Here is a 26280-nt window from a genome sequence, read left to right on the forward strand (position 1 = left end):
GTTCGAGATGGGCATCGATGGTGGCTGCAGAGGCGATATCAGTGGTGAGGGCTGAGTCGCTGGTGGCCATGTCGACAAGAATGGAGCTCGAGGATAGGCTCCGGGAGGACACCGGTGGCGGCGTCCAGGGCGACATGGCGGACATCGATGGGATAGCCGATGATGAGTGGAACGAGTGGATTGTGGTCCCGATCCAGCCAACTCGGGTGGTGGTCGGGGTTATGGGCCAGTCCGAGGAAAAAATCGACATCAGGGAGAACGAGTGGATGGTGAGGTGGCGGTGAAGGAGACAGAGGTGGTGGGATCGGTTCAAGAGGGATTAGAGGCGAGCAAGCATCGAAAAAAAAATTTAAAATTTTTATTTTTTTTTTTTTAAAAAATAAATTTTAGATCTCGAAAATTTAAATACACAAAAAAATTTCTTAATTTTTAAAATTTAAATCTCTCTTGAGCCATCAATTCGAGGCACCCTTGCATATATTTTTGCTTCACCTCGAGCTCGAAGAGGTTGCTGCCATTAATGACAATGATGGCCGACGGACAATATTATCCGCTCTACTATTAGAAGATTTGGGAGATATGCGAGAAAATGATCAAAGGATGTCAGCAACATTGCAGTCCTATTATTGGAAGAGTTGGGGATGTGTGAGGAGATGACCAAAGAAGAAGGAGGGATAGAAAGATTTAAATATGACTGAGATAAAAATAATAAAAAATAATGGGTTTACAAACGGATTTTACAGAATTAAGATCATTAATCTTTACAAGATTTATCTGATAACTTATAATCTTTGCTATACATAAAATATAAATTATTTTATTATTTTAATTATTTTTAAATATATATAAATAAATATAATAGAATAGATAAATAAAATAAAATATTTAAAAAAAATTATATTTCATGCATCGCATGGAAGTTACAAGCTAGTTTTTGATGAAAGAAGAATTCACATTCCTTCCCACAGCTCTAAAAGCACCGCAAAATCTATCATTCACCCAAAAAGAAGGTGAGAAAAATAATGTTGTAGAGAAATTCTTTGTATACTGCCCGCAGTGTAGAAAATCTGACGTGGAGCGCATCGCTTCTCCTATTAGATCACATAACCACTGCTTTTCAATGCACATTTAATATCCGTAGTTCTACTTTTTTGTTTGAAATTTTAAAGGACAAAAATGCTCCTTTCCTTCCGAAAAATTTATAACACCATATGCCGCCATAATTTTTTCACAGGATGTCGTAAAGAAGAAATGATATTTTCATCATTAAAAAAAAATATGATATCCTATGAAAATATCAAAAATATCCTTTGGTCTTTACGACACCTATGAAAAAATTATAACATCCTATGCAGAAAGTCATAATTTCAATACAGGATGCTGATATTAATTTTTTAATAATAAAAATATTTTTTCTTTTTATGATATCTGTGAAAAAATTATGACATTTTATGTAGAAAATCATAATTTCAATATAGAATGTCATAATATCGGCACAGAATGTTATAATTTAAAAAATATATATATTTTTTTTATTTTTAAAAATTTAAATGTAAAAATAAAATGACAGATATTAAATGGATATTAAATGTGTGTTGAAAAGTGATGGCTACGTAGCTAATAAAATGAAACTGTATACGGATGATGTATAAAAATATTTTTATTTATTATGAAAAAATATTTCGTATATTATAGAATCTCGTGCATCGCTCGTGATAATTAATTCATACGTACGGCCAAAATGCGGTGCCCGATTTTTTTTTTTTTTTTTCTTCTGTCCGGCGCGGTTCTGCACCGCCCCCGTGCACAAAGCATTTCTCTTGGTTAAATGCGTTGGGTCTGGTTCCTGAGGCCCAACCAATCGGCCCATTTAGACCCTACAAGTAGCGTTTTGAGGGTTTTAGGGCAACCAAGCTCCCTAAGGTTTTCGGAGAAGAGGCTGAGATGGAGAACTCCGCGGAGTTGCAGCGGTTCCTCGAGGTTAGATCCATTAGCTTCTTTCAGCTTCTTAGAAACTTGTTGTTTATTGCAGGATAATTTTTCCTTGTGACTAAATATTCTTGAATTTTGCTGATCTTTAATAAAAAATTTCATTTTCGATGCAATATTCGACTCCTGCGCTTTTGATAAAATCTGATAGAGTCTTCTTATTTGTGAAGTTTACATGGGATGTTATGAAACACAAATAAAACACCTTTTCTATGTGGATTTTTTCAATATATCTAGGGACTTGGAAATTGTGTCTTTAAGCCCTTGGATTTGGAAGCAGCTTTTGATTTATAAGATGATGGATTTATGTTGGAATTTGTTTCCATTGCAAAGGTTGATGTGAAAGGGAGGCATATGTGAGGAATTGGGAGGGAAGCTCAACTGAAATGATGGAAGGAAGATTAAAGGATTGAGGATTTAAAATAGTTAGAACAGAGTAAGGTACAGCTTTAGGAGGTATATGAGGTGATAGGATATGTATTTGAGGTCAAAAGAAAACTAGGTTTTCCCAAAAGGTTGTATTTATGCATTGGATTTAATGTTGGAAGGAGAAGAGGAAGGTTGGGAATACTTTGAGTACGATTATATTAAAGTGGATGAAGTGAGATGTGCATATGATGGTTGGTAGCATTACTACATGTACCATCTAATGAGGAAAGCACAATGCCAGAAATTACAATAGGGTGCCTGGCTGGCAAGAAGACCAGTACCTTCTCCTTCTCCTTGATGCTTTAATTACCGTTGCCCACGGAATCTTGAAAATTACCTAGATCCGTGGGAGAAATTAAGGATAATTGCCAAGTGCTTTCATTCACTAAATTGCATGGACTACTTTTTGTTATGCTATAAATTAAGCCCAGACATGCTTAGCTGTAAGAATATACCACAAGTAACCATGAATGGGGCGATTTGGCAGTGGGTCCAGGTTTTGGTAATGTTAAACCAGATCCGTAAGAGAAATCACTAGACCTTTTTGAAACCAAACTACACAGACCCGAAACCAAAAATGTGCTAGCTTAGCAAAAAAGTAAACCACGTTCATTCTGACCCTTTTAGGATAACTTTCAACTCATGTTGGTTTGGCATTCATCTTGCAACATGCTCGCGCAAGGCCTGATCCCTAGTATGTGCTTTATTAGATTCCCCATATGGGGAGATGCCGTGTTTGTAGAGTTAATTAATTGACCAATTGGTTCCTACATAAAAATTTCTCCATATCTCGAACAACCTAGTTCTATGATAAGCGTACTTTGTTGCTATAACATGGTCATGTAGGGCTTAATCTCTCCTGTTCTTGCTGCTTCAGGTTTTTATGCAAGTTATGTTAGATGCTAAATATGGGCAAATGCTGTAATTGCAAAGCTAATGAGGAGAGGAGATCAATGGTGTGAATAGAAATTTCAGGCATATCTGAAAGCCTAATTATGTGCTAAGCTATGCTTATTTCTTTCTCCCCTTTTCTCCAATTTGTGTGCACACACATACTAATGTTGGGAAGTCTGGAAAGAGAACCACTACAATCAAACTACTTGAAGGATGTTTTAGGTTCATATCTTAGGAAGGTGCTCCAAACATCACTAACTAGTGTCACCCTGATATTGGAGGCATCTGTAATGCAGTATAATAAATTTGCAGTAATGAGCAAACATACAAGAATGGGGATGTTTTAAGTAGATATATAGTTATGCTAAAAAAGATATGTCAGAAATGCCTATGATGGAGAAGGATTAGGATTTATGAGCTTTTTAAGCCTTGGGAGAATGGAATTGTTTAAAGGTGGGAATATAGCAGGTCATGAACAGTATCAGTGAAGAGGTTCTGAATTCATGTAGAAAAGTTATTAGAGAGGTAGGAATCCCAAACAAAATTAGGACGGATGTCGTACAAACAGATAAGGTATTCCTGTTGGACATGTGTTTAACTATGTTATAAAATTTCACTGTTGTTCCCTTTGATTTGTATCCATTATTATAGTGAAAACTTGAAGAAAAAAAATGTAATAACATTGTTGTATTTGTTGAGATTTGATTTTATTTTTTAATAATGCATATTCTTCAAAGTTTTAGCACTTTTCAACAGCAAAGAATATATATACATGCATGCATGCGGAGATACATACATAGACATATAGACCCCCATATAGGGAGTTTTATAGATGTGCCGCTTTATTTCTGTTCTGCAAATTTGGACCACCTCTCTCTCCTCCTCCCTCCCTCTTCCTCCTCCCTCCCTCTCTCTCTCTCTTGCTCTCTCTCTCTCTTTGTGTGTGTGTGTGTGCGTGTGTAATTTTCATGTGCTTTTGCCTCTGGCCCATGGATAATCTTCAGCCCTTTAACATGTAATGCATACTCAATAAAACGTGTATTAGCTATTAAATTATGTGCATTCACTCTGTTTAAAATATATGGCTGGAAAGTATCCTAGAGCTGGGGGCAAAAGCATCTAAAAACTTAATATAGGCACATGTCTACAAAAATGTGGCCTTAATCTGCAAAAACAACAACAATAAATGTGGCCTTAATCTGCAAAAACAACAACAATAAATGTGGCCTGAATCTGCAGAAAGGAAACTATTGCAGGCTGTTTTTTTACAAAGTTTCCATATGAATATAAATGCAAGTCTTTTCATCACTTTTTGTGATTCTGTGCATATAATTGCACAGATGCATTATGCATTTCCTTCTTTAAGCCATTTGTCATACTGCTATCATCAAAGTCTTTATTTGCCATTACTAGCACTAATTTAACAATTAATAACCTTTGACGTTCATTGAGGATACAATGCATTATGCATTTCCTTCTTTAAGCCATTTATCATATGGCTATCATCAAAGTCTTTTTTCACCATTACTAGCACTAATTTAAGAATTAATAACCTTTGATGTTTGTTGAGGATACTAAATGTCTGGGATCAAAAATTTGAGTCAATTGATTGACTTTCTGCAGGAAGAGAAGCAGAAAGCTATGGTTAGTGAGATGGTGGGGAAGATCACAAATGTGTGCTGGGACAAATGCATTACTGGGACTCCTGGCAGCAAGTTCAGCTCCAGTGAATCCACATGTCTCACCAATTGTGCCCAGCGATATATGGACATGAGTATTCTCATCATGAAACGTTTTCAGTCTATGCAGTAAACCACCGTCCTTTTCACCTATCAGTCTACCCATTTAACATTTCATCTTAATTACTTCGAGCCATGTTCTTCTGGATGACAACTTCCATTTAGTTTAATACTTGACATTGGTTGCATACACATTTTTCTGCTCATGTTCTTATCTGATTCTATACAATAGTATGCAACATCTATCAGTAATTAAAATCACTTCATTCAACTGAAAATAAAACGGAGCAGAAAATCAATGTATTTGCTATTGTTGGAACAGAGAATTATATCTGGGCATCTTATTGTTGTAATACATGGTGAAGATCCAGACGGCTCAGAGCAAGTAGCTACACTATGAGTTTAAATTATGGATACTTAACTTTGTTTATATACCTAGTTTTTCGTGGAATATCTTCAAAAGTTCTTCAAACACTTATATTTTTTTTTTTAAAAAATTTAAGTCCCAAGAATATGAAATATCATCATGAATTCTTCTTAAGCACAAATACCTTTAGTGTCCTCTTCTGCTACCTTCTCTTGGGCTTAAATTTGCTGAGAACTCATTCTGCTTACAAATATGTTAGATGTCACAGAACATAGTAACTTTGAAGAAATTTATTTATCTTTATATCATTGGATCCTTAAGTTGGATAATGAACCCAAGGCTTGCTGATATGGAAATACTTGTCATCTCTGATGGTAAATGTTACATCTGAATTTTGTCTTTTGATATCATCAGTATTTTTTGCGCAAACTGGATATGAATGAAGGGGCCTTTTGCTTGTAGTGCCTTGTTGGAAGAATGCTGCATACAATATTGTTTACTGATTTGCCCTGTAGAAATAAGGAATGACTAAATGCACATTATTGTCCGAATTTTATTTAAACTAGAATAAGGACAATGAAGCAGAAAGGTAGTATGGTTGGAGTTGCCTGCTTATGTAAGAGTTTTCTTAACTAACAAATTTAGGCATCAGAGCTTGGAGACAAAATGCAATTTCAAACATGTAGTAGTAGTTCCATCCTTGATTATTACATTTGCTAGCAGTGGACCAATGACATTTGGGACTGTCAAGGTTTCAGAGCAACATAGAAGAACAGATGGAACTCTCTCATTTACGGGCTGAATAATAGTTGATGGATTATGGTGTAGTGTTTGATGAACATAAAAGATGGGACACTAGAAGTTGCTATCTATATAGGAATGTGAGCATGGGAAACAAATGAAGCTTTCATTTTAATTGGTTTGATTCATTGTTATATTGTTTGATCAACAGAAAAGACGTATGGTATGGCGATAAAAGAAATGCTGATTAAATCTGGATTGGCAAAACAGAGCTAGATAGGAAGAGCCTTTTGATATAATAAAGAATAATAGACTCAGATAATAACAGTCTTCACTGTAAAAATTGAAAGGTAAAGAAGGACTCAGGTGAATGAGCCCATGTCTGTTGCCTTTCTGTACTCTTGCAGTGGTTATGTGCATATTAACTAGAATTTGGTCGAGGGAGAAAATTCATGAGATCCTGAGTTGATTGAAAGGCAAAAGTTTAGAAACCTTCTTCTTCTTCTTTTTTTTTTTTTTTTTTTTTTTGGATAAAAGAATGTTTAGGGAACTTTTCCTAGCCTTCCAAAAATGTGAGACCAATTACGAGCAGCTGGTTTGAATGGACTACTAGCGAAAGAGGCCATCTTGTCAGCGTAAATAAAATGCTGCATTTCTGGAGCTTGACATTGAGAGTGGATCCCCCCAACCAAAATAAAAAAAAGGTAAAAATCAAAATGATGAACCCATTTGACCATGCATATGTCTCATAAGCTATAGTTATGTGTTATGATCAATCTGCCTTACTTAAACAACCTGAATTTGCTTGTGAGTTTTGACTCCCCATTTATATCCAAATATTTTTCTGAGTTTTTGCCAAATGATTATGACCCAGGCTGTACACAAATAGTATACGGCACGATGCAAGGTAGAGAATTTTGATTTGGAACTTTTCATGTAAAAACCAAGAAGAATTAAAATTCTTAAAACTGCTGAAGAAATTCCTTTGACCAGTGTCTACCAAGTGTAGCATCCACCATGGCTGATAGCTTGTTTAGATCTTTACACTACTTCCTCTCATGTCATCTTTCCTCCTCTCATTCCTAAGGCAGCATTGGAATTCTGAGCTCCTATTTTGAGCAATATAGCATTTAATCTCTAGTCAATCTGTCATGGCGTCCTATTTTTAAAAGACATGATAGCATAACTATTTAAGTTGACCACCATAAGTTTTTGAACCATTGACTTGTGATTTACCTGTGAATTTGATCATGTTCTCATACATGATTATCCCTCGGGAGATATCACTTACATGATCACCTACCATTCTCATCATATTTAAGGCACCATGTTTATAGCATTTATTCCTCCTCTTTGTTCAACTTGACCGCAGTTCTATATTCAAAATGCCCTGTGTGCTAATAAAACCTTCATAGAATGGAGCACGGAATGCTCCCCCGGTTCCTTCTTCTGTGACAAATGAACTAAAATTGCTGCAGCCCGCAAAAGTCCATTCTCTTATTAAATGATCCTTCAGAGTTTGTTTCCTAATTGTCCACTCTAAAGACTGTTGTAGGTGTTTTGATTGGCTCTGGTGGGTTCCATTGGTCATTGTTCGACCCTTGGAAATGCCATAGAGGACAATAGCCTGGTGGTTGGCATTATGGTTGATGTTCCATGTTCCAAAGACAACATGATACACGTAATTTGTACCCTGATAATGCACTGTGAGGCATGCAAATCATCCTTGTTTGACAACAATGTAAGATTTGCGCAAGTATGGAGCTTCTGCAATTTAATTTCACAAAAAATGCTAAAGATCACCTACCATGTCACTACTCAGCTTATCGATTCCACATGACAGTTAGTGATTGGTCAAGTGGTACGAGGGGTGTCGGTCGGCCAGCACCGCCTATCCTGGCCATCATTGTGTTAATTCTCAAGTACCACGTCAGCCCAATGAGCTAAATAGTAATACAATGGGTGATCAATGGCACTATTCTTAGGGTGTAATTGGTTTATGATCAGAATTGTAACGGCCACGGCCATATCCTCAAAAGGACTCGGGATTAGATTTGAGGGATTGCAATATTTTCATTCTCCTCGAAATCGGAATGACGTATGATTTTTAACAACCAAATAGCTAGGATGGGATTTACTTATTCTCATTTTCTTTTCAGAATCTAATTCTCCTTAATCAAATATGCCCCTACGTCGATGAGCATAATTATTTTACAATTGAACAAGTTTCATATGTGATCCATCACAACCTGATGTGTTTCTAGTGCACTTTAGTGCCATTGGTTCATGTGTATGTAATAGTTTAGGACTCTCTTAGCTGATGCACCACATTCAAAACAGTTTGAGAATTTGTTTGATTCTATAAATTATAAACTAAAGTAGCAGCCTAAAATTGTGTTGATTGTTTCGTATGGTCAAATTCGAGCGTTTGTGCGTTTTTATTTTTGCAGAGCAAGAGTAATAAAATGATCTCTGTGGTCCTCAATTGCTGGACCACAAATAAATGAGAGCAGGAAAAGGCTGTAGAGCAAGACCATGTGGATGTGATATGAAAAGCATGAAAGAATTAACCATGGGTAATTTGAAGAAGGGAACTTGTAAAAATAAATATAAATAATTCTGGATCAACTAACCTAGCAAAAATAATAATGGATAGAACCTCAAAAAATATCCGTCATATATTCTGTACTAAATTTAGAAGAGATTTATATGATCTGATACTGATTGACAACAAAGTCTTAACGCCCTATCTGACAAAAACACTGGTTAAATTGGAGAATGGAATGCACTTTTATATATTTTTTATTCTTTTAACATTTTGTAATGCTTCCATAGCTTTCATAGATTGTTGAATGGACCAAAATTCCCATCCTCTTAAGCCATTTTTATTTCTTTATTTTTTTTTTCTTTCCAGTAAATGAGCTATGCAATTCGGACAATCCACCTCATGGGTGATCAAATCCACAACTCTAAAGGTACCAAACTTATATATCAGCAGTTGCAAATCTTCTTGACTTTTTGACTGGGATGGTATACTCGAAAAGCTTGCATGTAATTTCATTGCAGCAATTCTTTTGGTGCTCATCTACTGCAAGCTAGACAAAAAGAAATCCTGGTTCCATGATCCATCTACAAATTCTAATACAGCTTAGGAAACCAAAAGTTTTTCTTAAATTATTCATTAACATTTATAGGGTTTAGGGGGATGGAGTTGCTCTTATTGTTCACAACTTGGAGACAAGTCCTTTTCATAGAAGAAACCAATTTTGAGTTTTGACGTTGAATGAAAATGTCCCTGGCCTCGAATAATCTCATTCAAAAGCTTGTCCAAGAATGTCCAAACCTTGCAAACTTTTCTTCCATATAAAACCAAATCTTGGATGATTTTTTTTGATAAAATTGTGTGGTTGAATTTTTAGACTGATGTGATCTCTGTTATACAATTAAACTTGATGAAAAAGATGTTCGATAGCGTGGGAAAGGGCATTTCTGTTCAAAGGCCTACCAACGTGGGGAGGGAATATCAAACTCGTTAAAAACGTGGAGAGGGAAGATTAAATTTGTTCCAAGAAATAATTATCTCAGAGGTTATTTTCTTCAAAAATAATTTCGGAAAATTTGAATTGTCCAAAGAACAACTCAGTGCATTGTCCTTTTTAACTACTTTCTTAGTATAATATTCTGTTAATTATCTTCTTTTTCAATGATTACAGAAAATTTTGAAGTAATTAAGATTTATTTGGTTGGAAGAAGTTGGCCTCTGAAATAGGAACGAGTGATCCTTATTCTAGCCATTTGGTTGGGAGATATCCATCCTCATTTCAATTTCAATAGAAATATGAATATCCTAATTCTTTAAAATTCAATCTCTATTGTCTGCTAGTATTTAAATCTGATTTCAATCACAAATTAAATGTATTAAAAATATAATCACTTTAATTTTTATCCCAATTCCAACTCCAATTCTGACTTCAATTGCGAATCAAATCCATCATAACATCTTGAATTGTCGAGAGAACCTTTTTCCCTGGAATTAGCTCCTCCAAATACTATGCCTTTTGGGCTCCCCAAAATGGGAGAAGACAAACCAGGCGTTTTAACGGCTACATTTCCTTTTTCCGGACACATGGCCCAAGGCCTAACGTTTATCTAATCGAAGAGCACATGACACTGAACAGTCCCCTATGGACTAAGATTTCAATCCCAAAGCAATGGCATTCAGGCTATGAGCTAGAGGAGATGGATGTTGGACATCGGCATTCATGGCATGCAAGAAAAATCTCTCTCCATCTCTCTTCCCCCAACAAGAGGCATTAATTGGGAAGACAGAGTCCACTAAATGACTGGCCACAATCTTAAAAGCTAGCTTTTTATCACATTTATTTTTGTTTTTCTTTTTTTCCCTTCACTTATTGCATTTAATGCCTGCCATCTGCCCTCGCTCTCTCCCTCTCCTTCCTTTCTCTCTCTCTGGCTTCCTTCTGAGATCATCATAAATGTCTGTCCATTGCTCATTGATATCATGGCACCTTTCTTTCTTCTTATTAGAATTATTTGGTGCTACATATATTTTTCTTTTATCTGCAGTAATAATTTTTCTTTTATCCTATTGTAGCAGAGTTCTCTCGAGACACCTCAACAAAGTTTAACGAAGATTAGATGGATTACGCTTATAAAGAGTTTTGATAGTTTTCTTGACTACTAACCTGCAGACAACAATCAAAGAGTTTAATCAGAACAGATGAAGCAAATTTGAAAAATTTTATGGCCTCTGAACTGACATCAATTGGATTTGATGCCCTATTCGTCTGCATCTACTTCTCACTGTGGGAGGGGAGAATGTTTAAAATTTGCTAGGCTGTATTTAAGTTTCATCAAGTAACACTTAGTAAAGAAATATGTGAACAAATCAGCTAGAAGGAAAGTACAGAAGCAACTAGACTTATGGAAGTAAAAGTTTGAAAGAAAGTTCATTTGTATCAAAAAGATGTGGTGCTTTGATTTCAGTTGAATTGTTAAAGCTGACAAGCAAAGCAGGCTTTTAAGAAGCCATGATCTAAAACAAAGTTCTCAAACAACACAAAATAAGATAAGAAGACAGATGAAACAAAAACTTTAGTGATGATGTGCTTATGTGGTATGTTTGTTTGATGATTTTCATGTATAATTCTAGTCTGCAGTGAAGTTATCATTGGAAAATGGGAGAACATATAGTAGAAGTTGATCAATTACATAGCAAGATATGACAAAATCCCACTGAGGAACCACCATCAGCTGAAGAACCATGAGCCAAAATCCATGAATTCAGAGAAGCAAAGCCAAGAGAGAGTTCTCAAAAAACAAACCCATAAATTCAAAACCTTCAGCATAAGATGATGTGCTTCGAATAAGCTTAAAAGTTTATAGAGATACTCCTAAGTAATTCATCCCATCTTCACAAGTGAAGCCTGTTGAGCTTTGAGGTGGCTGCTGAGATCTCTCCTTCTTCTTTCTTCTGGATTGGTATGGTGTTAACCGCCGGCCTCATCGGTGGGACAGCGCAGACCGGAATCACAGATCTTATATGCACAGCAGGAGCAATACCAGGTGGACGGTATCCACCACTGGCAAACACTGCTGGAATTGGAATTACCTGTAGATTTCTTGCAGGAGTTGTTCCAGTTGAAGGACCAAATGGCCTGGTACTCATCTGATTTTGCTGGGTTCTATGATCCATCACTTGGTTGGCCACCGAAGTGTTCGACATAGAAAAAGCCTGGGAATAGACCGGCGTAGGAGTATATGCCGGAGTTGGCTTCGGAAGTGAAGTCCCATTGCTCTGTTCCTCCTCACACTTTTGTTTCCCTTCCAATTGTGGTGAAGGCAATGGTCTATTTGATGAAAGGAGAGGTACATTGTTGCTCTTTTTGTCTTTGGAGAAAGATGGCTCTTGGGAAGTGATAGAAGAGTGCTGCAACAATGTCATTGGGGGTAATATCTTCGGAGCTAGGAAACATCTCTGTTGTTGAGCACATAAAGGATCCAAAACCTTCCATCTGTGATGAAATGCTAAAGAATTGAGAAAAGAAGAAGAGGTGCCCTCTCTAGAGCCTAATAAGATCACCCTGCTCCTCTGTTGATGTTGATTTCTCTGTCTCACTGGTTTGTTCTCCTCATTAGGCCTTAAATTAGATAAAACTCTAGTCACAAGCACTTCTTCCTGCTCTTCACTCTTCTCTTTCTCTCTGGCCTGCTGAGAGGAAGAACCCAAATCTGGCACTACAAATATATAACCATTTGAAAGATAAATTATAACAACTTTGCTCCCAAAAAGAAAAGAAATGAAAAAACTTAGAAAAGAAAAAAGATATAACCATAAGAACACAAAAGAATAATGACACACTAAAAGAAAAGAAACACTTGATTTTCTTTACTTTGTTTAAGAGCAGACCAAGCAGCCATGGCAGCATTCTTCTCAGCTTGTTTCTTAGTCTTTGCTGGCTCACCAGCGAAGCTCATACCAGCAAGCTCCACAGAGCAAGTGAAGACAGGGAGGTGGCCAGGCCCTGACCTCACTGTAGTGTAGACGGGGAGCCTCAAGCCAGCCTGTGAGCGGTCTCTTGCAGAAGGTTCTTGTACACCCCAGTCTCATCCTATTCAACAAGTAGCTATAGGACAACAGGAAAAAAAAAACAATGACAAGAGACAAATGGCTTGCTCCCCATGACAAGATAAAAGAGGAACGCAACAAAGTTTTGGAAAATGAGGAAAAGGGACTCACAAGGACTCTAGCTGCCAGAGACTTTGAAGGACCTCTGGTGGAGAGGTTGGTGAGGGCCACCTCAGCTGCGGCATGCTCTGCCTGCCTTAGAGTGGTGCAGTTGCTTGGCCCCTCAAAGATCTCACCGTTGAAGTTAACCGAGGCTTTGAACCTTGGTGCATGGTCTGGTCCTTCCCTGATGCAAGCATAGGAGGGGAGATTGAAGCAGCTCCTCTGTGCTAGCTCTTGTAGCTGGTTTTTATACATGCCTGTGATCAATGGACCACTTTAAAGCAAACACAGCATCCAAGCTTGCAAGAAGACAGAGAACAAGGAAAAGAATACCTTTGGATTAAAAGACAAAACAGAAAAATAACTCCAAAGTTATAACAGGCCAAGAACATACGACTTTTTGGAACGCAAGCAGGGAAGAAACAATAATAAAAGGCACAACCAACAGCCCAACATGTTAGAGAGCAATTTAAACGAGGACTTTGCATTCAAAAGGCAGCACCTTTTATAAGGAAAACAAAGAAGCAGCAAAAGACATGAGTCTAGAATTCAAAGACAATCCAAACTTACAGGAGAACAAATTAAAAGAGGAAGTCTTGATTCAAAAAGTAGCAACTTTTTCAGAAGGCAAACAAGGAAGAAGTCGTGAAAGAGAAGGAGAAAGGAAAATAATGGAGAACCAACCTTTAAGAAAAGTAGGACAGGGAACACAACCACTTCACTGGAATGCTTTACAACATCATGATGGGCTTCATATCATCTTAGAAGGGAGAAGAAAGAAGACCTCTCATAAAAGGTTGCTTTTTTTCTTTTGGGTGGGATTCCTCCAGTGGTCTTGGATTCCTCTGAGTTCAGAGTAGGAGGAGATGGATATCGGACTCCTTTCCTGACTCCTGAGTTTATGTATTTAAGCAGCGGGGTTTCCAAATGGAGCACGGTTATCCAGCAGTGGACAGGGCCCAAAGCCAGCCACCTCTCTGCAATTAATGGGCATTTATAGCATCTGTAAGCTTTTTGTGGCTCTCTCTCTCACTAATCTTAGCCTTTGGCCTTGGCTTTGGGGTCTCCTAACAGTGGGATTTAAATGCCTTTTAGGAGTTACATGTTCACAAGTCAAGGCTCTGACTGTTCCCTGGGGCCAGCCACAGCCCTTTAGATCATTTCATCTCTGATTAGTATTGTATAATTTAAAGCTGCAAGAGAGATCACCATTAAACCTTTTATGACTCCCACCTTCTTATTGGCTGGAGGGGTTCACACCAGGGACTCTGAGGTGCCTTGGTTTGGCACCGGCCTTAAAACTTAGTGTGTTTGGTCCCCAGGGGAGTTTTGGTGCGGCATTACACAGATGCAGTGTGGTCAAGCACAATTCTAGTGATGTTGGCGGACATAATTTATGAGCCCATGAGTCACTCAAGGCATGAGGGTGTGTACACTAGCCTGCTGCTTGGCCAAGGTGGAGGGGAGCATTAGACCAAACAATCACACCCAAAAATAGTTCCAATTACACAATAAAAATAAAAGTTTCAGCATCCCCAACTTGCCCAAATTTATTAATACTAAAACTATCCCTAGCATCTCAAATGATCAAACATCAAAAGAAAACTATACCGGTAGGCTAAACGACCATAAATCCAAGAAGCTGAATTACTTGTTATCAACAAAGGCAGAAAAAAAAAATTTCTACAATAGTTGTCCTATATATTGTTCATGTATATTGATCATATATTATAAAAATCACAAAGTCTCACTCTGGCCGACGTGGCAACCCTCCAATGTGTGAGAGATAACCTAATCTTCCTGGACTTCATTGTCTCTCTATAGCTTATCAACATTGATCTGAAGGGCAGGGACTTCACTTGGTCTAATGGAAGAGATCATCCATCTCAAGCTCGATTGGACCATTTCTTTTCTCTGTTAAGCATGAAAACTTATTTTTAGTGTCAATTCAAAAAAAAAAAAAATACATTGTCCGATGACGTATCAATAGCTCTGGATAATAATCTTAATTTTTAAACTTGGAGTAGATTTAGATTTAGATTTAGGATGTAGCGGATCAAAGAGGGTTTGGATGATATTATGAACTCATTTAGTTCATAGGAAGAATTTTTCTTTCCAAAAATGTTATTTATGAGAAGTTATTTTTTGAGAATATGAGTTCGAAAATATGATTTTGGCATTCTAGAATAACTATGTTTCGTTGAGTATCTATTTTTATGAAAAAAATTATATAAAATATCTATTATACTTTTGATAAACATAAGTCTATATCTTTTTGCTCCCAAATTTATATAAATATTAATATTTTTATATTAATTCAAATATAATATTAATATATTATATTATAACATTAGATTATAAAAATTATTATATTAATATAATACTAATATATATATGTATTAATATTATATTGATATAATATTAAAATAATATTATATTAATATAAATATTATATTTATATCCATAAAAGTATTATATTAGTATATATTAAAATAATATTAATATATTATAAATATTATAATAAAAATATCATACTATTTGGTATTTCAATTTAATTATTTATTGATATTTTACAGAATTTTAGTCATTGATTTTAAAAGAATATTTTTGAAAAAAAAAAAGGCTATCAATTTCTATCACATGAGAAGTTCTAAAACTTACCTCCCATGGATTTTTATTTTTCATGCAATGTGGGAATTGTATTTCTATGAGAAGAGCTTTTTCATTCTCTTTTCTTTTGAAACTCTAACCAAATAAGAAACTCTCCTCTAATTTTCAGGAATCATCTTGGCCCCTCCAATTCTCCAGAATCAAATGAGCCTTATCTTCAGCACATGGTAGAAAATTAGAGGTTGTGGTAATTCCATTGCAAAATGGGCTAGAAATCTTAAAAGACTACGTGCAACTTTTAAAGCTTGGTTGGCATCTAGGAGGAGGTCCAATAATGAGAACAAAAGATAGTTGTTGCATGATGTCGAACTCCTTGATAAGAAGGAAGAAATCATTGATTTATCGCCCATTGAGCTCATTGCTAGAAGAATCTTGAAACAATCCTTAAATGAAATCTTTGAAAAGGAGGCACTCTATTGGAACCAAATATTAAGAATTATATGATTGAAGGAATGTGATAGAATTACATCCTTCCTCCACATCGTGGCCTCTTGAAGGAAAAAAAAATTTCATGACTTCATTGGTGGACAATGGTATAGAATACTCCCATCAAGGTGACATTGCTACAAAGCTCCATAATTTTTTTAAGAACCTCTTTCGCTCATCTAGTTCCCTCGATATTGTCCATTAATTGGAATCTTCTTTATGGCTGTGAGGATCCATATAGGCATATATTTAATCCTACATTGACTATAATTGGATAAATCTTGGATATTTATATAGGACTAAGAAATCTAAATAATGCATTCTGGTTAGCCTTTTTGACTAAGATCCTAGATTGTTACAAATAGTATCGGAGCAAACTCGACCCATGATCTATATGGACTAAGAAATACTACGACATAAGCTCATTGGAGTGACCATTGGCCAATTATAGTGCTTATAATCAGATTTAAATAGATTTAGACCCTTAATCTGATGACAATACCAAGGTTTAAACAAAGGGAGTATGTGGGATTCATGTCAGCATATGTTTAGCCTCACATCAGCTATGCATTGGATAGATCTTGGATACTTATATAGAGCAAAGAATTTTAAAAAGTATCTTCCAACTAATCTTTTTGGATGAGGTCCTAGGTAGTTACAATAAAACTCCCTTACATTACATCCACTTCTTGATGGAGGAATTCTTTGAAGAAGTTAAAATTTTAGTTTTCTCCCCTGGCAATGAAAGCTTCAAGCCCACATGACTTCACCTTCTACTTCTTTCAAAGGTAGTTATAATAAAACTCCTTTACATTACATCTACTTCTTGATGGAGGAATTCTTTGAAGAAGTTAACATTATAGTTTTCTCCCTGACAATGAAGGCTTCAAGCCCACATGACTTCACCTTCTACTTCTTTCAAGGAGATTGAAACTCCCTTAAAGATGGCAGGTGGGCATCACTCGAAGACTTTCATAAGGTGATCTAGATATTGGCAAATTTAACTATGCTTATGTAACACTTATTCTGAAAAAGGATGGTCTCCTTTAGCTCAAGTTTTGTAGCCTATCAGCCTTCTTCATAACTTATACAAAATCATCACCAAGGTCCTGATGTCAAGGCTTGCAAAGTTCCTATCGCTCTTTGTAGAAGGTTTGGTATGCATGTGAGGAAAAAGCTTCGTAGGGCTTCTCCTTTATGGAAAGAAATATGCATATATCTGGATGCCTTTTCGAACTACATTTCATTCAAGCTTAGTAATCGAGAAAGAATCAGATTTTGAGAGTTGTATAGATCGGACTACTGTCTCTTTATTTCTCTTTTTCATTATTTATACCTTAGAGTGATCTATAGAAACTGTTTCATTACCTCCTATTGGAATCAAAAATATCAGGAATGAGAAATTTGATTTGTGGAGCCTCTCTCCTCTACCAAACTAGGTCAACTTGATCAAATCATAGACTTACCCTCTATTGTTCGGCCTTCAAGATCTATAGGTGTGCTAGTGTAGAAGCTCACTAAAGATGCATCTTTAGTGTTAACTCTAGTACCATTTCATCAATGATGAGGACAACCTTTGTCCTTTCTATAGAGTTACTTAGAAGGCACAGGTTTCAAAAAATATTAAAGTTTCCAAAAGGTTGGCACTGAAAACAAACTTCATATTGGTAAACTACTTATAAAGAAAGAATAGAGGTAGGGGTGAGCATGATCCGATTTTGATCGAGGTAGGGGTGAGCATGATCCGATTTGGATCGATTTCATGCTCAAACCTAGGTCGAAGTAGTCCTAAACGGTTTAACATTTTTAAAAATCAAACTGGACCAATAAAAGATTGAAACCAAACCAAACCAACATGATTTAAACGGCCTGTTTGGTTTGGTTTACCGGTTTATATTATTATTATTATTTGTGATTCATGAAGAGTTGTTTTCTTTTCACATAAGAGTACCACCAAGAGAATTTATCAAGTAAAATGATTTAAATTGACATAAGATATTATCACTCAATAAAATAAAATTCTTAAACAAATACCATCATTAAGGATCAAAATAAAGATCTCTAACATATTGCAAAAAAAATAAATAATTCAGTAAGTAAGTCACTTAGGGTTTAAGACTAATCAATATAAAACTAAATTGATAAACAACACCATAAATCTAAAATTATTTTTTAGTACATTAATACTCCAACATAAACAATATCCTAATTAAAATGACTCATTTTATTAAAGCCAATCCAGTTCGGTTTGAGAATGATTTTATTTACTGACAAATTGAACCAATCCAAACCTATTTTTTATATGTCAAAAACCAACCAAACCAAATCGAATAAAATTTTAAACCAAACTGCGGTTTGATTTGATTTCACTGGTTTGATTAGTTCAAATTCAATTTTTGCTCATCCCTAGGTGGAGGAGTTTCGATTACCGTCTTTGTGGTGGATCTTCTGGATTTGTCTCTCATCTCTTCATTAGGTGTCCTTATGCTGATCTATTGGGAACTCTATTCCTCTTATCTTAACATTGCTTGTTGACCTATCAACTTCAACTATGGAGCACTTGGAGGCGTAAGAGAGTCCCATAGGCATGAGAAAGGGTTGAGACTAATTGCTCATGGCTAAGAATTTTCATATAGGGTATGAAAGAAACTCTAAATTTTTCTATAGTAAAAATGTGTCCACTGATATGATTCTATAAAAGATCTTCCACACCTTCAACTTCTAGTGTAACCTATGCTCATGCAAAATATTAGGCAGCTACAAAACCATTTCAACTTTTGTCTCCACTACTCTTGTAACTGTCCCCTTCCTCTTCTTCACTTCCATCACCATCCTCTACCCTCTCTTTCCTTTCTTGTATCTACACTATACACTTTTTTTTGTAAATTGATTCTTAATAAATTTGGGGAAATTTCTTACTTCCTTCACTATTGCTCAAAAGCATCATTGTAATTATACATTTACTTCTCATCCAGGAGGTGTTCAACTTAGTTCTTAACCTAGATGTATCTCATATATCCTAAGTGTATTGGATAAAACTTTCTCGTTTCAATACACGATTCCGCAATACTGAGTAGCTTATATAAAGATCGTGCACATGATGGTATCTTTACTACTCTCCATCCATGAAACATTTCTAAGTAGATTGCTGATTGGTAACTGAGCATATTTTATGACCGTATTTTACTTGGATATAAGATTATATAAATCAACACCACCTAATCAACTAAAGAGTTTAATGAAATGGGGAAAAGAATATGCTTTGCTCATGACCTTCTTTATCTATTTACTATAATAAAAATAGTTTTTGATAGAAAATTACTTGAGATATTTCTTATTTTATACAGTTAATTTTTTTTATTGTATAAATGCCTTTACCTTCAAATAAATACTTTTTTATTAATGATACTTTGTTTAAATGCTGCTTTAAAATATTTCTCTAGGGTATACAACTTGAGGTGCTGAGAATTAGATGTGCTATTATGACATCTAACTAGTATGTTAATAATAATCTCTGTGAGATTTTAGGGACTATTATAAATCTAAATTTATTTTCTTTTTTTGATAGCGCTTAAGTTTGGTTGCTCTAAGGCTATCATATATGTTCCAATGGCCATCAAATTTCTTATGATTGGAAATCTTATATTAAAGATATTTACAAATAAGTTCACCTACCTTCAGCATTACTATATATTGATAAAACATGTACTAAAATATCAATAGTCAAAAAAAAATTAAGATAAAATTATAATATGAGAATATGATTATCTATTCTCATAGATCTCATTAAAAAAATTATATATAAATATGAAATACATGAAGTTGATTTTTAAAAGAAAGTTTTAGAAATATAAAATAAAGTGTTCATTTTTATTTTTATCAAAAAAGATATGTTTATACAAAAATAATGACTGAAATAAAATATATGTATATCAAATGATTATTTAACGACCTGAATGTATGTGACTAAGGTTGTGTTTGGTAGCTGGCAATCTATCAAGATTGCTGGTAATTTAAAGGGATCCCACCAGATTACCACATTTGGTATGCTTTTTGGATTGATAATCTAAATTATCAGGTAATTCAGATAATCTGAATTACCAAGGGAGGGGTGGCTATCCAGATTATCTCCCATGAGGTAATCTTGCAATAAAATTTTGGATGAAAGTGCCCCCCTCCTCGCACGGGCCATCCATCAAAAAATCAGTGCCTCCCCCTAACCTCTCCAACTCCTCTGGTGGTAGGAAAGAGGACCAAACCGGCATCTCTTCCACCATGAAATTCGGCCGGCGACCGTCCGAAAGCATGGCCGTTGGCGTACCGCCACCGATCCCCATCTGTCCATCGCTGATGGGCGTAAAAAGGTGATGTTTCATCATCGCAATCGATGCCATGCCGATCAACACGTGTAGAAGAAAAAAGAAAAAGACACATTGCGCCGGTCGCCACAGCGGTGCCGTGCAGAATGACCATGCCGGGAGAGAGAGAGATGCAGTGCCATTGATCGCTGCAGATGATGCCATGGCGGATGACGGGAAAGAGAGACTAGAAATAAAGGATCTCCCCATCAGATTGCCGCCTCCTGCTCGGACGGCCACATGTGTCGTCGGAAGAAGAGGAGGGACAGATCTTCCTGTGCCCTTCTTCTTTTTCTTCATTTCTTCTCGTTGACGGATCTCTCTCCGACGGATCTTGCTCCGATTGGGATCGAGAGCAGTCGGGCGAGCGATCTGTGGTTTAGATCTAGATCCCAAAAAAAAAGACTGGGATTGAAAGGAAAAGGGGTTGGCAGTTCTTCCCGTTGCCGTGTCCGCTTCTCCTCCTCTCCTTCCGGCGACCACGCATAACCGTTCGAAAATTTGATGGAATGATTTTTATAAATTTATATAATAAAATAATATAAAAAATAATAAAAATAATAAATAATAATATATATAATATAATATATATTATGTATTATAATATATAATATATTTTTGTTCTTCTATTCTAAAAAGTAAAAATAGAAATAATAAAAATAATAATATAAAATAAAAATAAAAAATAAAAAATAATATAATATGTTATATTATATATATAATATATAATATATTTTTATTTTTTTATTCTAAAAAATTGAAAAATTTATGCATGGGATGTGATTTTTAATAAATTTGATTTAAAAATATTTTAAAATTTGATGTTACGTTATCAGTAATCTGATTTTATACCAAATATGTCAATCAAAATTTATAATAATTTTACTACAATATTACTTACATGTACCAAATATAGTAATCAATATTAGGACAATCTATTCAGATTCCAGATAATCTAATTTACTAAATAATTTAGATTATCATTGTCTGCAATATACTAAATATAATTTAAGTAAAATAAACTTCTTATGCATGATAGCCTGATGGTCAAGGATTCGCCATTCAAGTCAGATCTTAAGTTATATAGTTTATTTTAAAAAAAAATTATTAGATATAATGGTTTATATTGACATATATAATTGCTACTAAATATTTGAATAAAACATTTGGATTGAAACTTTAAGGATATTTATAATTGCTAGTAAATATTGGAATAAAATATTGAGTTCTTATATATGCCACTAAAATAGAAAATTTTATCAGTATTTCTTGAAAATATAATAATTAATTATCAATATCATATCAAGATAGTTTATAAAAGTATTATAAAAAGATCAGAAAATATATTTGTAGCATATATATATATATATATATATTAGTATATATTGTCTGCTTTGTTCCCAAACAGAACCATCCATGAACAAAACTTCCGCGGCTGGGAAACTCCAGCTACCGGCCCGCCTGACGCTCCTCATGGCTCCCCCAGCGACCATTCCTACTTTTGACGTCCAACCGACGGCTAAAAGAAAGGAAAACAAGAACAGCCTTGACGCCGTTTTTTTTTTTTCTTTCTTGACCGCTCCTTTGCTGTTTTCTCATTCTAAGATCAAAAGTCTAATAAGCGGGCGTCAAAAGCGGCAAGATATTGTGAAAAGAACCTTCAAGTCAAAGAGTTCGGCTCTTTGAAAACCTACATGCACTCAGAAGGAGACTCTTTAAACGAACCTGGAGATTTTTTACTTCTGAAACAAAATTTACCTTTTCTTTGGGAAGAGTTTGTGTAGTGGATGGTAGCTATCAGTAATTGAATCTAGTCTAGATTTACGATAGAACAAAAAGCAAATTTAAAAGGAACACTGCATGTGGCCCTGGATGATTGATTCAGCTACCCACTACCATGTGGGACAGAGAATTGATCAGGGAATTGAGATCAATCATAAAACAATGAGGAAATTGCTTTAGATGAGTGATCCTTCTTTGAGATTTTCCATTATACTACAATGCAAACTAAGTTGCCAATTGGGTTGTTGATTGTTGTTAATATTAGGACACCAATGCTTAATTTTAATGGATTAATTTAATCTAAGTGCTTGCATCTTTTAGAGTGGATTGCATTAAACACCAAAATTCTCTTAAAAACGTTACCCACTTAAAAAATTTGCATTTAGTTCACCACATTGCTCATTACTGTTGGCATTATTAGTAAAATGATATTTGATTTTGTTAAGACTTTTTTCATACGTCATCTGTATTGTATCATTATTGCTAAAAATAGTACTGTTTGTCCATTTCATCATTCAATTACTATATACTTCATGAAAGCCGTCGAGTTTGCCATGCACTGATGACAATAAAATACTCTCTTCATCTATAACTTACCTGCATATTTTGCCTGCTCTCAACTGCGCCTTCAACTGCCCAAAGATTTTGTTGATTATATCAATATGAGCACTTATTAAACTAACATAAATAAACTCCCACGTATTATTATATCAACATATCATAACAATACTATTGGACAACATCTTTTGGAACTTATGTAATATAAAACTTTCTTAGAATTATAATGATCTAAATTTTTGACTCTATCAGCCAACATTTCAACATCAAGGTTTTCACATGTTATTTTGAAAATTTTGAACATCTCATCTTTGCCAATAAATTAACGTCCAATTTCAGAATATTTAAGTGTCAAAGATGTCAGGTTCTCAGAAACCTGATCCATATGGAACGCGTAGCGGTCCTCTCTGGGAGTCCTCCTCCCTGGTGTTCTTAACTCTTATCCGCCGCTCGTGTGGAAGGTTGAGCACCCACCCGCCAACAACCCGGCACGTGTGAGAAATTTCACACGGCCGAATCCTCCTCCTCTCCCTCTGAATTAGCTAGTCGGAGGAGAAAAGTAGTTTGGGCAGCAGCGGGGGAAGAGGGGGAGGAGGAGGAGGAGAGGAAGGGTTGTGACGGAAGAGATTGCGGACGTCTGGGTGGCCCGAAGCTGGGATCCGCGGTACGCCGGCGGGCGGCGGTCATGGTGGGGAGAGAGCAGAGATCCTAGGAAAGATCCCTTCTGGATCGTCGTCCCTCTGTGGGAGTACTCCGAGTATCCAACGTTTTCCAGCGGGCGGAGGAGGAGGAGAAGAGGCGCCGGCGAGGAGAAATGTACGTAGTCCCACCTACCCGGGACCCGGATCCGGCCGCCGTGGCCGCGGCAGACGGCGAGGCGCCGAGGGTTTATAAGGTCTGGAAGGGCAGCAACGTAAGTGGTGGTCTCTACTCCCCTTCCTTCCTGCGCGCTCTATCTCTCTCTCTCTCTCTTTCTCTAGCAAGCGTTTGTTCACATAGGGGCTGCTAGCACCTTGCTATTACTGGAAACAATTTTGCTTTTAATATGGCATTCATGTCGGAGCAGGCAAAGGGGAAAGTTAGGGTTTTGAGATTTGATTCTCTACTTCTATTGCGTGCCTCATTTTGTTTCTTGTTGCATTGATTTTTTGAGGTGTATTAATGTGAAAACCTCTCGACCTTTTTATTTGTTGCTGAAAGAATGGTGATTTTAAGAGGCTTTAAAAGCTGACTTTATTTCTTGTTGTTTGGAAATTGTTAATAGATTTAGAGCCTATCAAGTAACGAACTTTAGAAGGTGGGATCTGTTGGTCTCAGTGAATTACAGGATGATTGATGAGGCAATTTGGAAAATTGATCTTATGAATCAATCTGTTGGTGTGCTTTGTTCATTTTAGAACTCTGCACCCCCAGTTGCGACTTTCTTTTCGAAGCCATCTGTCGTATCTTGTCACCCCCGATCCGAGATTGTGAATCGAAGGTCATGACAACCGCCGTATACTCATATAAAACTCTTCCCATAAACATGCAAGGCATCTTATCATGCTATTCTAAAATAATAGCGGAATAATTAGACAATAATTTAAATCCAAAACATAATGATTTAAATTTTTTTTCTTTAATGTCTCAATAAATTCAACAATGATTCATAGGCCTTACATCAATTTCAATAAGACTTTCAACCTAAAATAAAAGTATAGAGATTCTGCTTCTGATCATTCTTTTATTCATATCTTGTATCATCTTAATTCCTCAACATCTGTAAAAACAATAAAAATAGGAGGTAATGAGCTAGACAGCCCAGTAAGCAATGATCACTTCTCAACAGATTTCATAGGCATTTAAGTAAATAATCATTTATAGAAAATAAACATATAGAGTTCATCAATTCAAATCAATTTCAATTATATAATATAATTCATGTCAAATTCATTTCTTTTTCGAAAATTCAAGTTTTTTCCAGATTTCAATTTCTTTCGTTCTTAAATTTTTTTCGTCAACCATGAGTTATGACCACATTTTTTCTGTGGCAGGGTCATAATACCGCGTATCTGCATGCGGTAGGCTGCGAATCATCTGGCAGCCATGTCTTTTGAACCGCTGGTCTCGCTGGCGGTTTGTCGTTGGTCTCTCTGGCGACATGTCGCTGGTCTCGCTGGCGACATAAACCCTCAGGACAATCAATTGCCAACGTATATGCTCCCATTGGTGGGGTCCTTTACATAGTCAGGTTTCAATTCATAATATTTCTTATATCATAATTCTTCATAAATCATATTTCATATTCTAATTTCGATAATAAAACATATAATCATATAGTATCGAAATCAATCAATATAATGCATCATGGAATCAATATGTTCAATCATGCTTCATCATAACATTTCAAATAAGATATTTTCATAACAAAATACCATTCATCCAATTCATGCATCGTTTCACAAATCATGTCAGAAAAATACATTATAATTTATCGATAAATCTAGAAAAAGTGAAACATTACTTACCTCGAACGCATTCCAATAAATCCACATAATTCTATAAATTTTTCTTCCAAAAATTATGTTCGTAGATCATATCATGATATCCCATGATCAAACATCCACAATCCTATACAGAATCAATTTCAATAATTAGAAAGAATACGAATACCATATTTCAACGGTTTAGATTGGGTTCGATCCTCTAATTTTATCTAATCAAAATCTAATTAGGACCTAAACGATCCAAAGTTTGACTATCAGATCAAATCGGATTCGAAGTGATAGGACCGAGTTTCTTCATCGATTTCATAAAATCAAGTGGAGAGAGAAAATCAGAGGAGAGAGAATTCATGAGGTACAATTCGAATTGATCAGGTGACCAATCCAACATTACGATTGGTCCAATATCTCGAGTGGTGAAATCAACATGATCAAATCAAGTCATGACTAGATCAGGATCATGGATGATCAAATCTAAAGATTCATGGTCTGATCAAGGTGGGTGCCAGTACGCTGTCTGACAATCATGGATCAGGATTCTTCATTAGAATCAGATCAGACTATTAAAAGAAATTTCTTCATTCACTAACCTTTTTAGAGAGAGAATCAATCAAGAGAGAGAATATTTTAGAGAGAGAAAATTCTAGAGAGAAAACTCATCTTGAATTCTTCAGACAATATGATTCAACAAATTCTGATTGATCAGATCAAATCATGGTCAGATTATCATATGGATAATTCAATAAAATCATGAGAAATAAAATCTAAAAATACTTGATCTGATCCAAGTGGATGTCGGTATACCGTCCGACGATCACAGATCAAAAATCCATCACGAGGATCATTTAAATTCATCATCATTCTTCTCAAAATTCTAGAAATCTTAGGAGAGAAATAATCTAGAGAAAGGATTCTAGAGAGAGAAAGTAGAGAGAGAAAGTTCAATTCTATAGAGAGAAAATACTAGTTCAGACTGAAGGGAGAGAGGAAAGAGAGAGAAACTCTCTTTCTCATATTTTATTATTTATTAATTAATTTATTTTATTTTTCTTTCTTCTTTTCTTTCTCTCTTTCTTTTTTTTCTTCACAGAAG

General features: G+C 35.6%; 3 protein-coding genes across 5 annotated transcripts in view; 2 read left to right on the forward strand and 1 right to left on the reverse strand.

The window, feature by feature from the left end:
* The first annotated feature begins 1824 nt into the window (after positions 1 to 1824).
* Positions 1825 to 11315, forward strand: LOC105061410 (mitochondrial import inner membrane translocase subunit TIM8). 3 transcript variants are annotated; one of them, XR_012133838.1, is made up of 3 exons: positions 1825 to 1980; positions 4936 to 9134; positions 10775 to 11315. XR_012133838.1 is itself a non-coding variant. In XM_010945445.4 (2 exons), exons 1-2 carry the CDS (start codon positions 1945 to 1947, stop codon positions 5122 to 5124), a joined length of 225 nt encoding a protein of 74 aa, XP_010943747.2. In that variant the 5' UTR covers positions 1928 to 1944; the 3' UTR covers positions 5125 to 5239. The 3 variants fall into 3 exon arrangements, 1 of the variants encoding a protein (XP_010943747.2); XR_012133837.1 differs by having other exon boundaries at positions 10778 to 11315; XM_010945445.4 differs by lacking the exon at positions 10775 to 11315 and having other exon boundaries at positions 1928 to 1980; positions 4936 to 5239.
* A 55-nt stretch (positions 11316 to 11370) lies between these two features.
* LOC105061423 (double-stranded RNA-binding protein 3) lies at positions 11371 to 14080 on the reverse strand. Its single transcript, XM_010945463.4, is given in 5 exon segments — positions 11371 to 12417; positions 12573 to 12743; positions 12746 to 12791; positions 12920 to 13167; positions 13595 to 14080. Coding segments are annotated over 4 exon segments (1287 nt in total). The 5' UTR covers positions 13166 to 13167; positions 13595 to 14080; the 3' UTR covers positions 11371 to 11593.
* Positions 14081 to 23090: 9010 nt separating this feature from the next.
* Positions 23091 to 26280, forward strand: part of LOC105061411 (probable protein S-acyltransferase 7) — a 32508-nt gene continuing 29318 nt past the window's right edge. The window contains 1 exon segment of the mRNA XM_010945446.4: positions 23091 to 23617. Coding sequence (XP_010943748.2) covers positions 23519 to 23617 — 99 coding nt within the window. The 5' untranslated portion in view covers positions 23091 to 23518.

The sequence above is a fragment of the Elaeis guineensis genome, chromosome 8 (genome assembly GCF_000442705.2).
Source record: "Elaeis guineensis isolate ETL-2024a chromosome 8, EG11, whole genome shotgun sequence".
NCBI lineage: Eukaryota > Viridiplantae > Streptophyta > Magnoliopsida > Arecales > Arecaceae > Elaeis > Elaeis guineensis.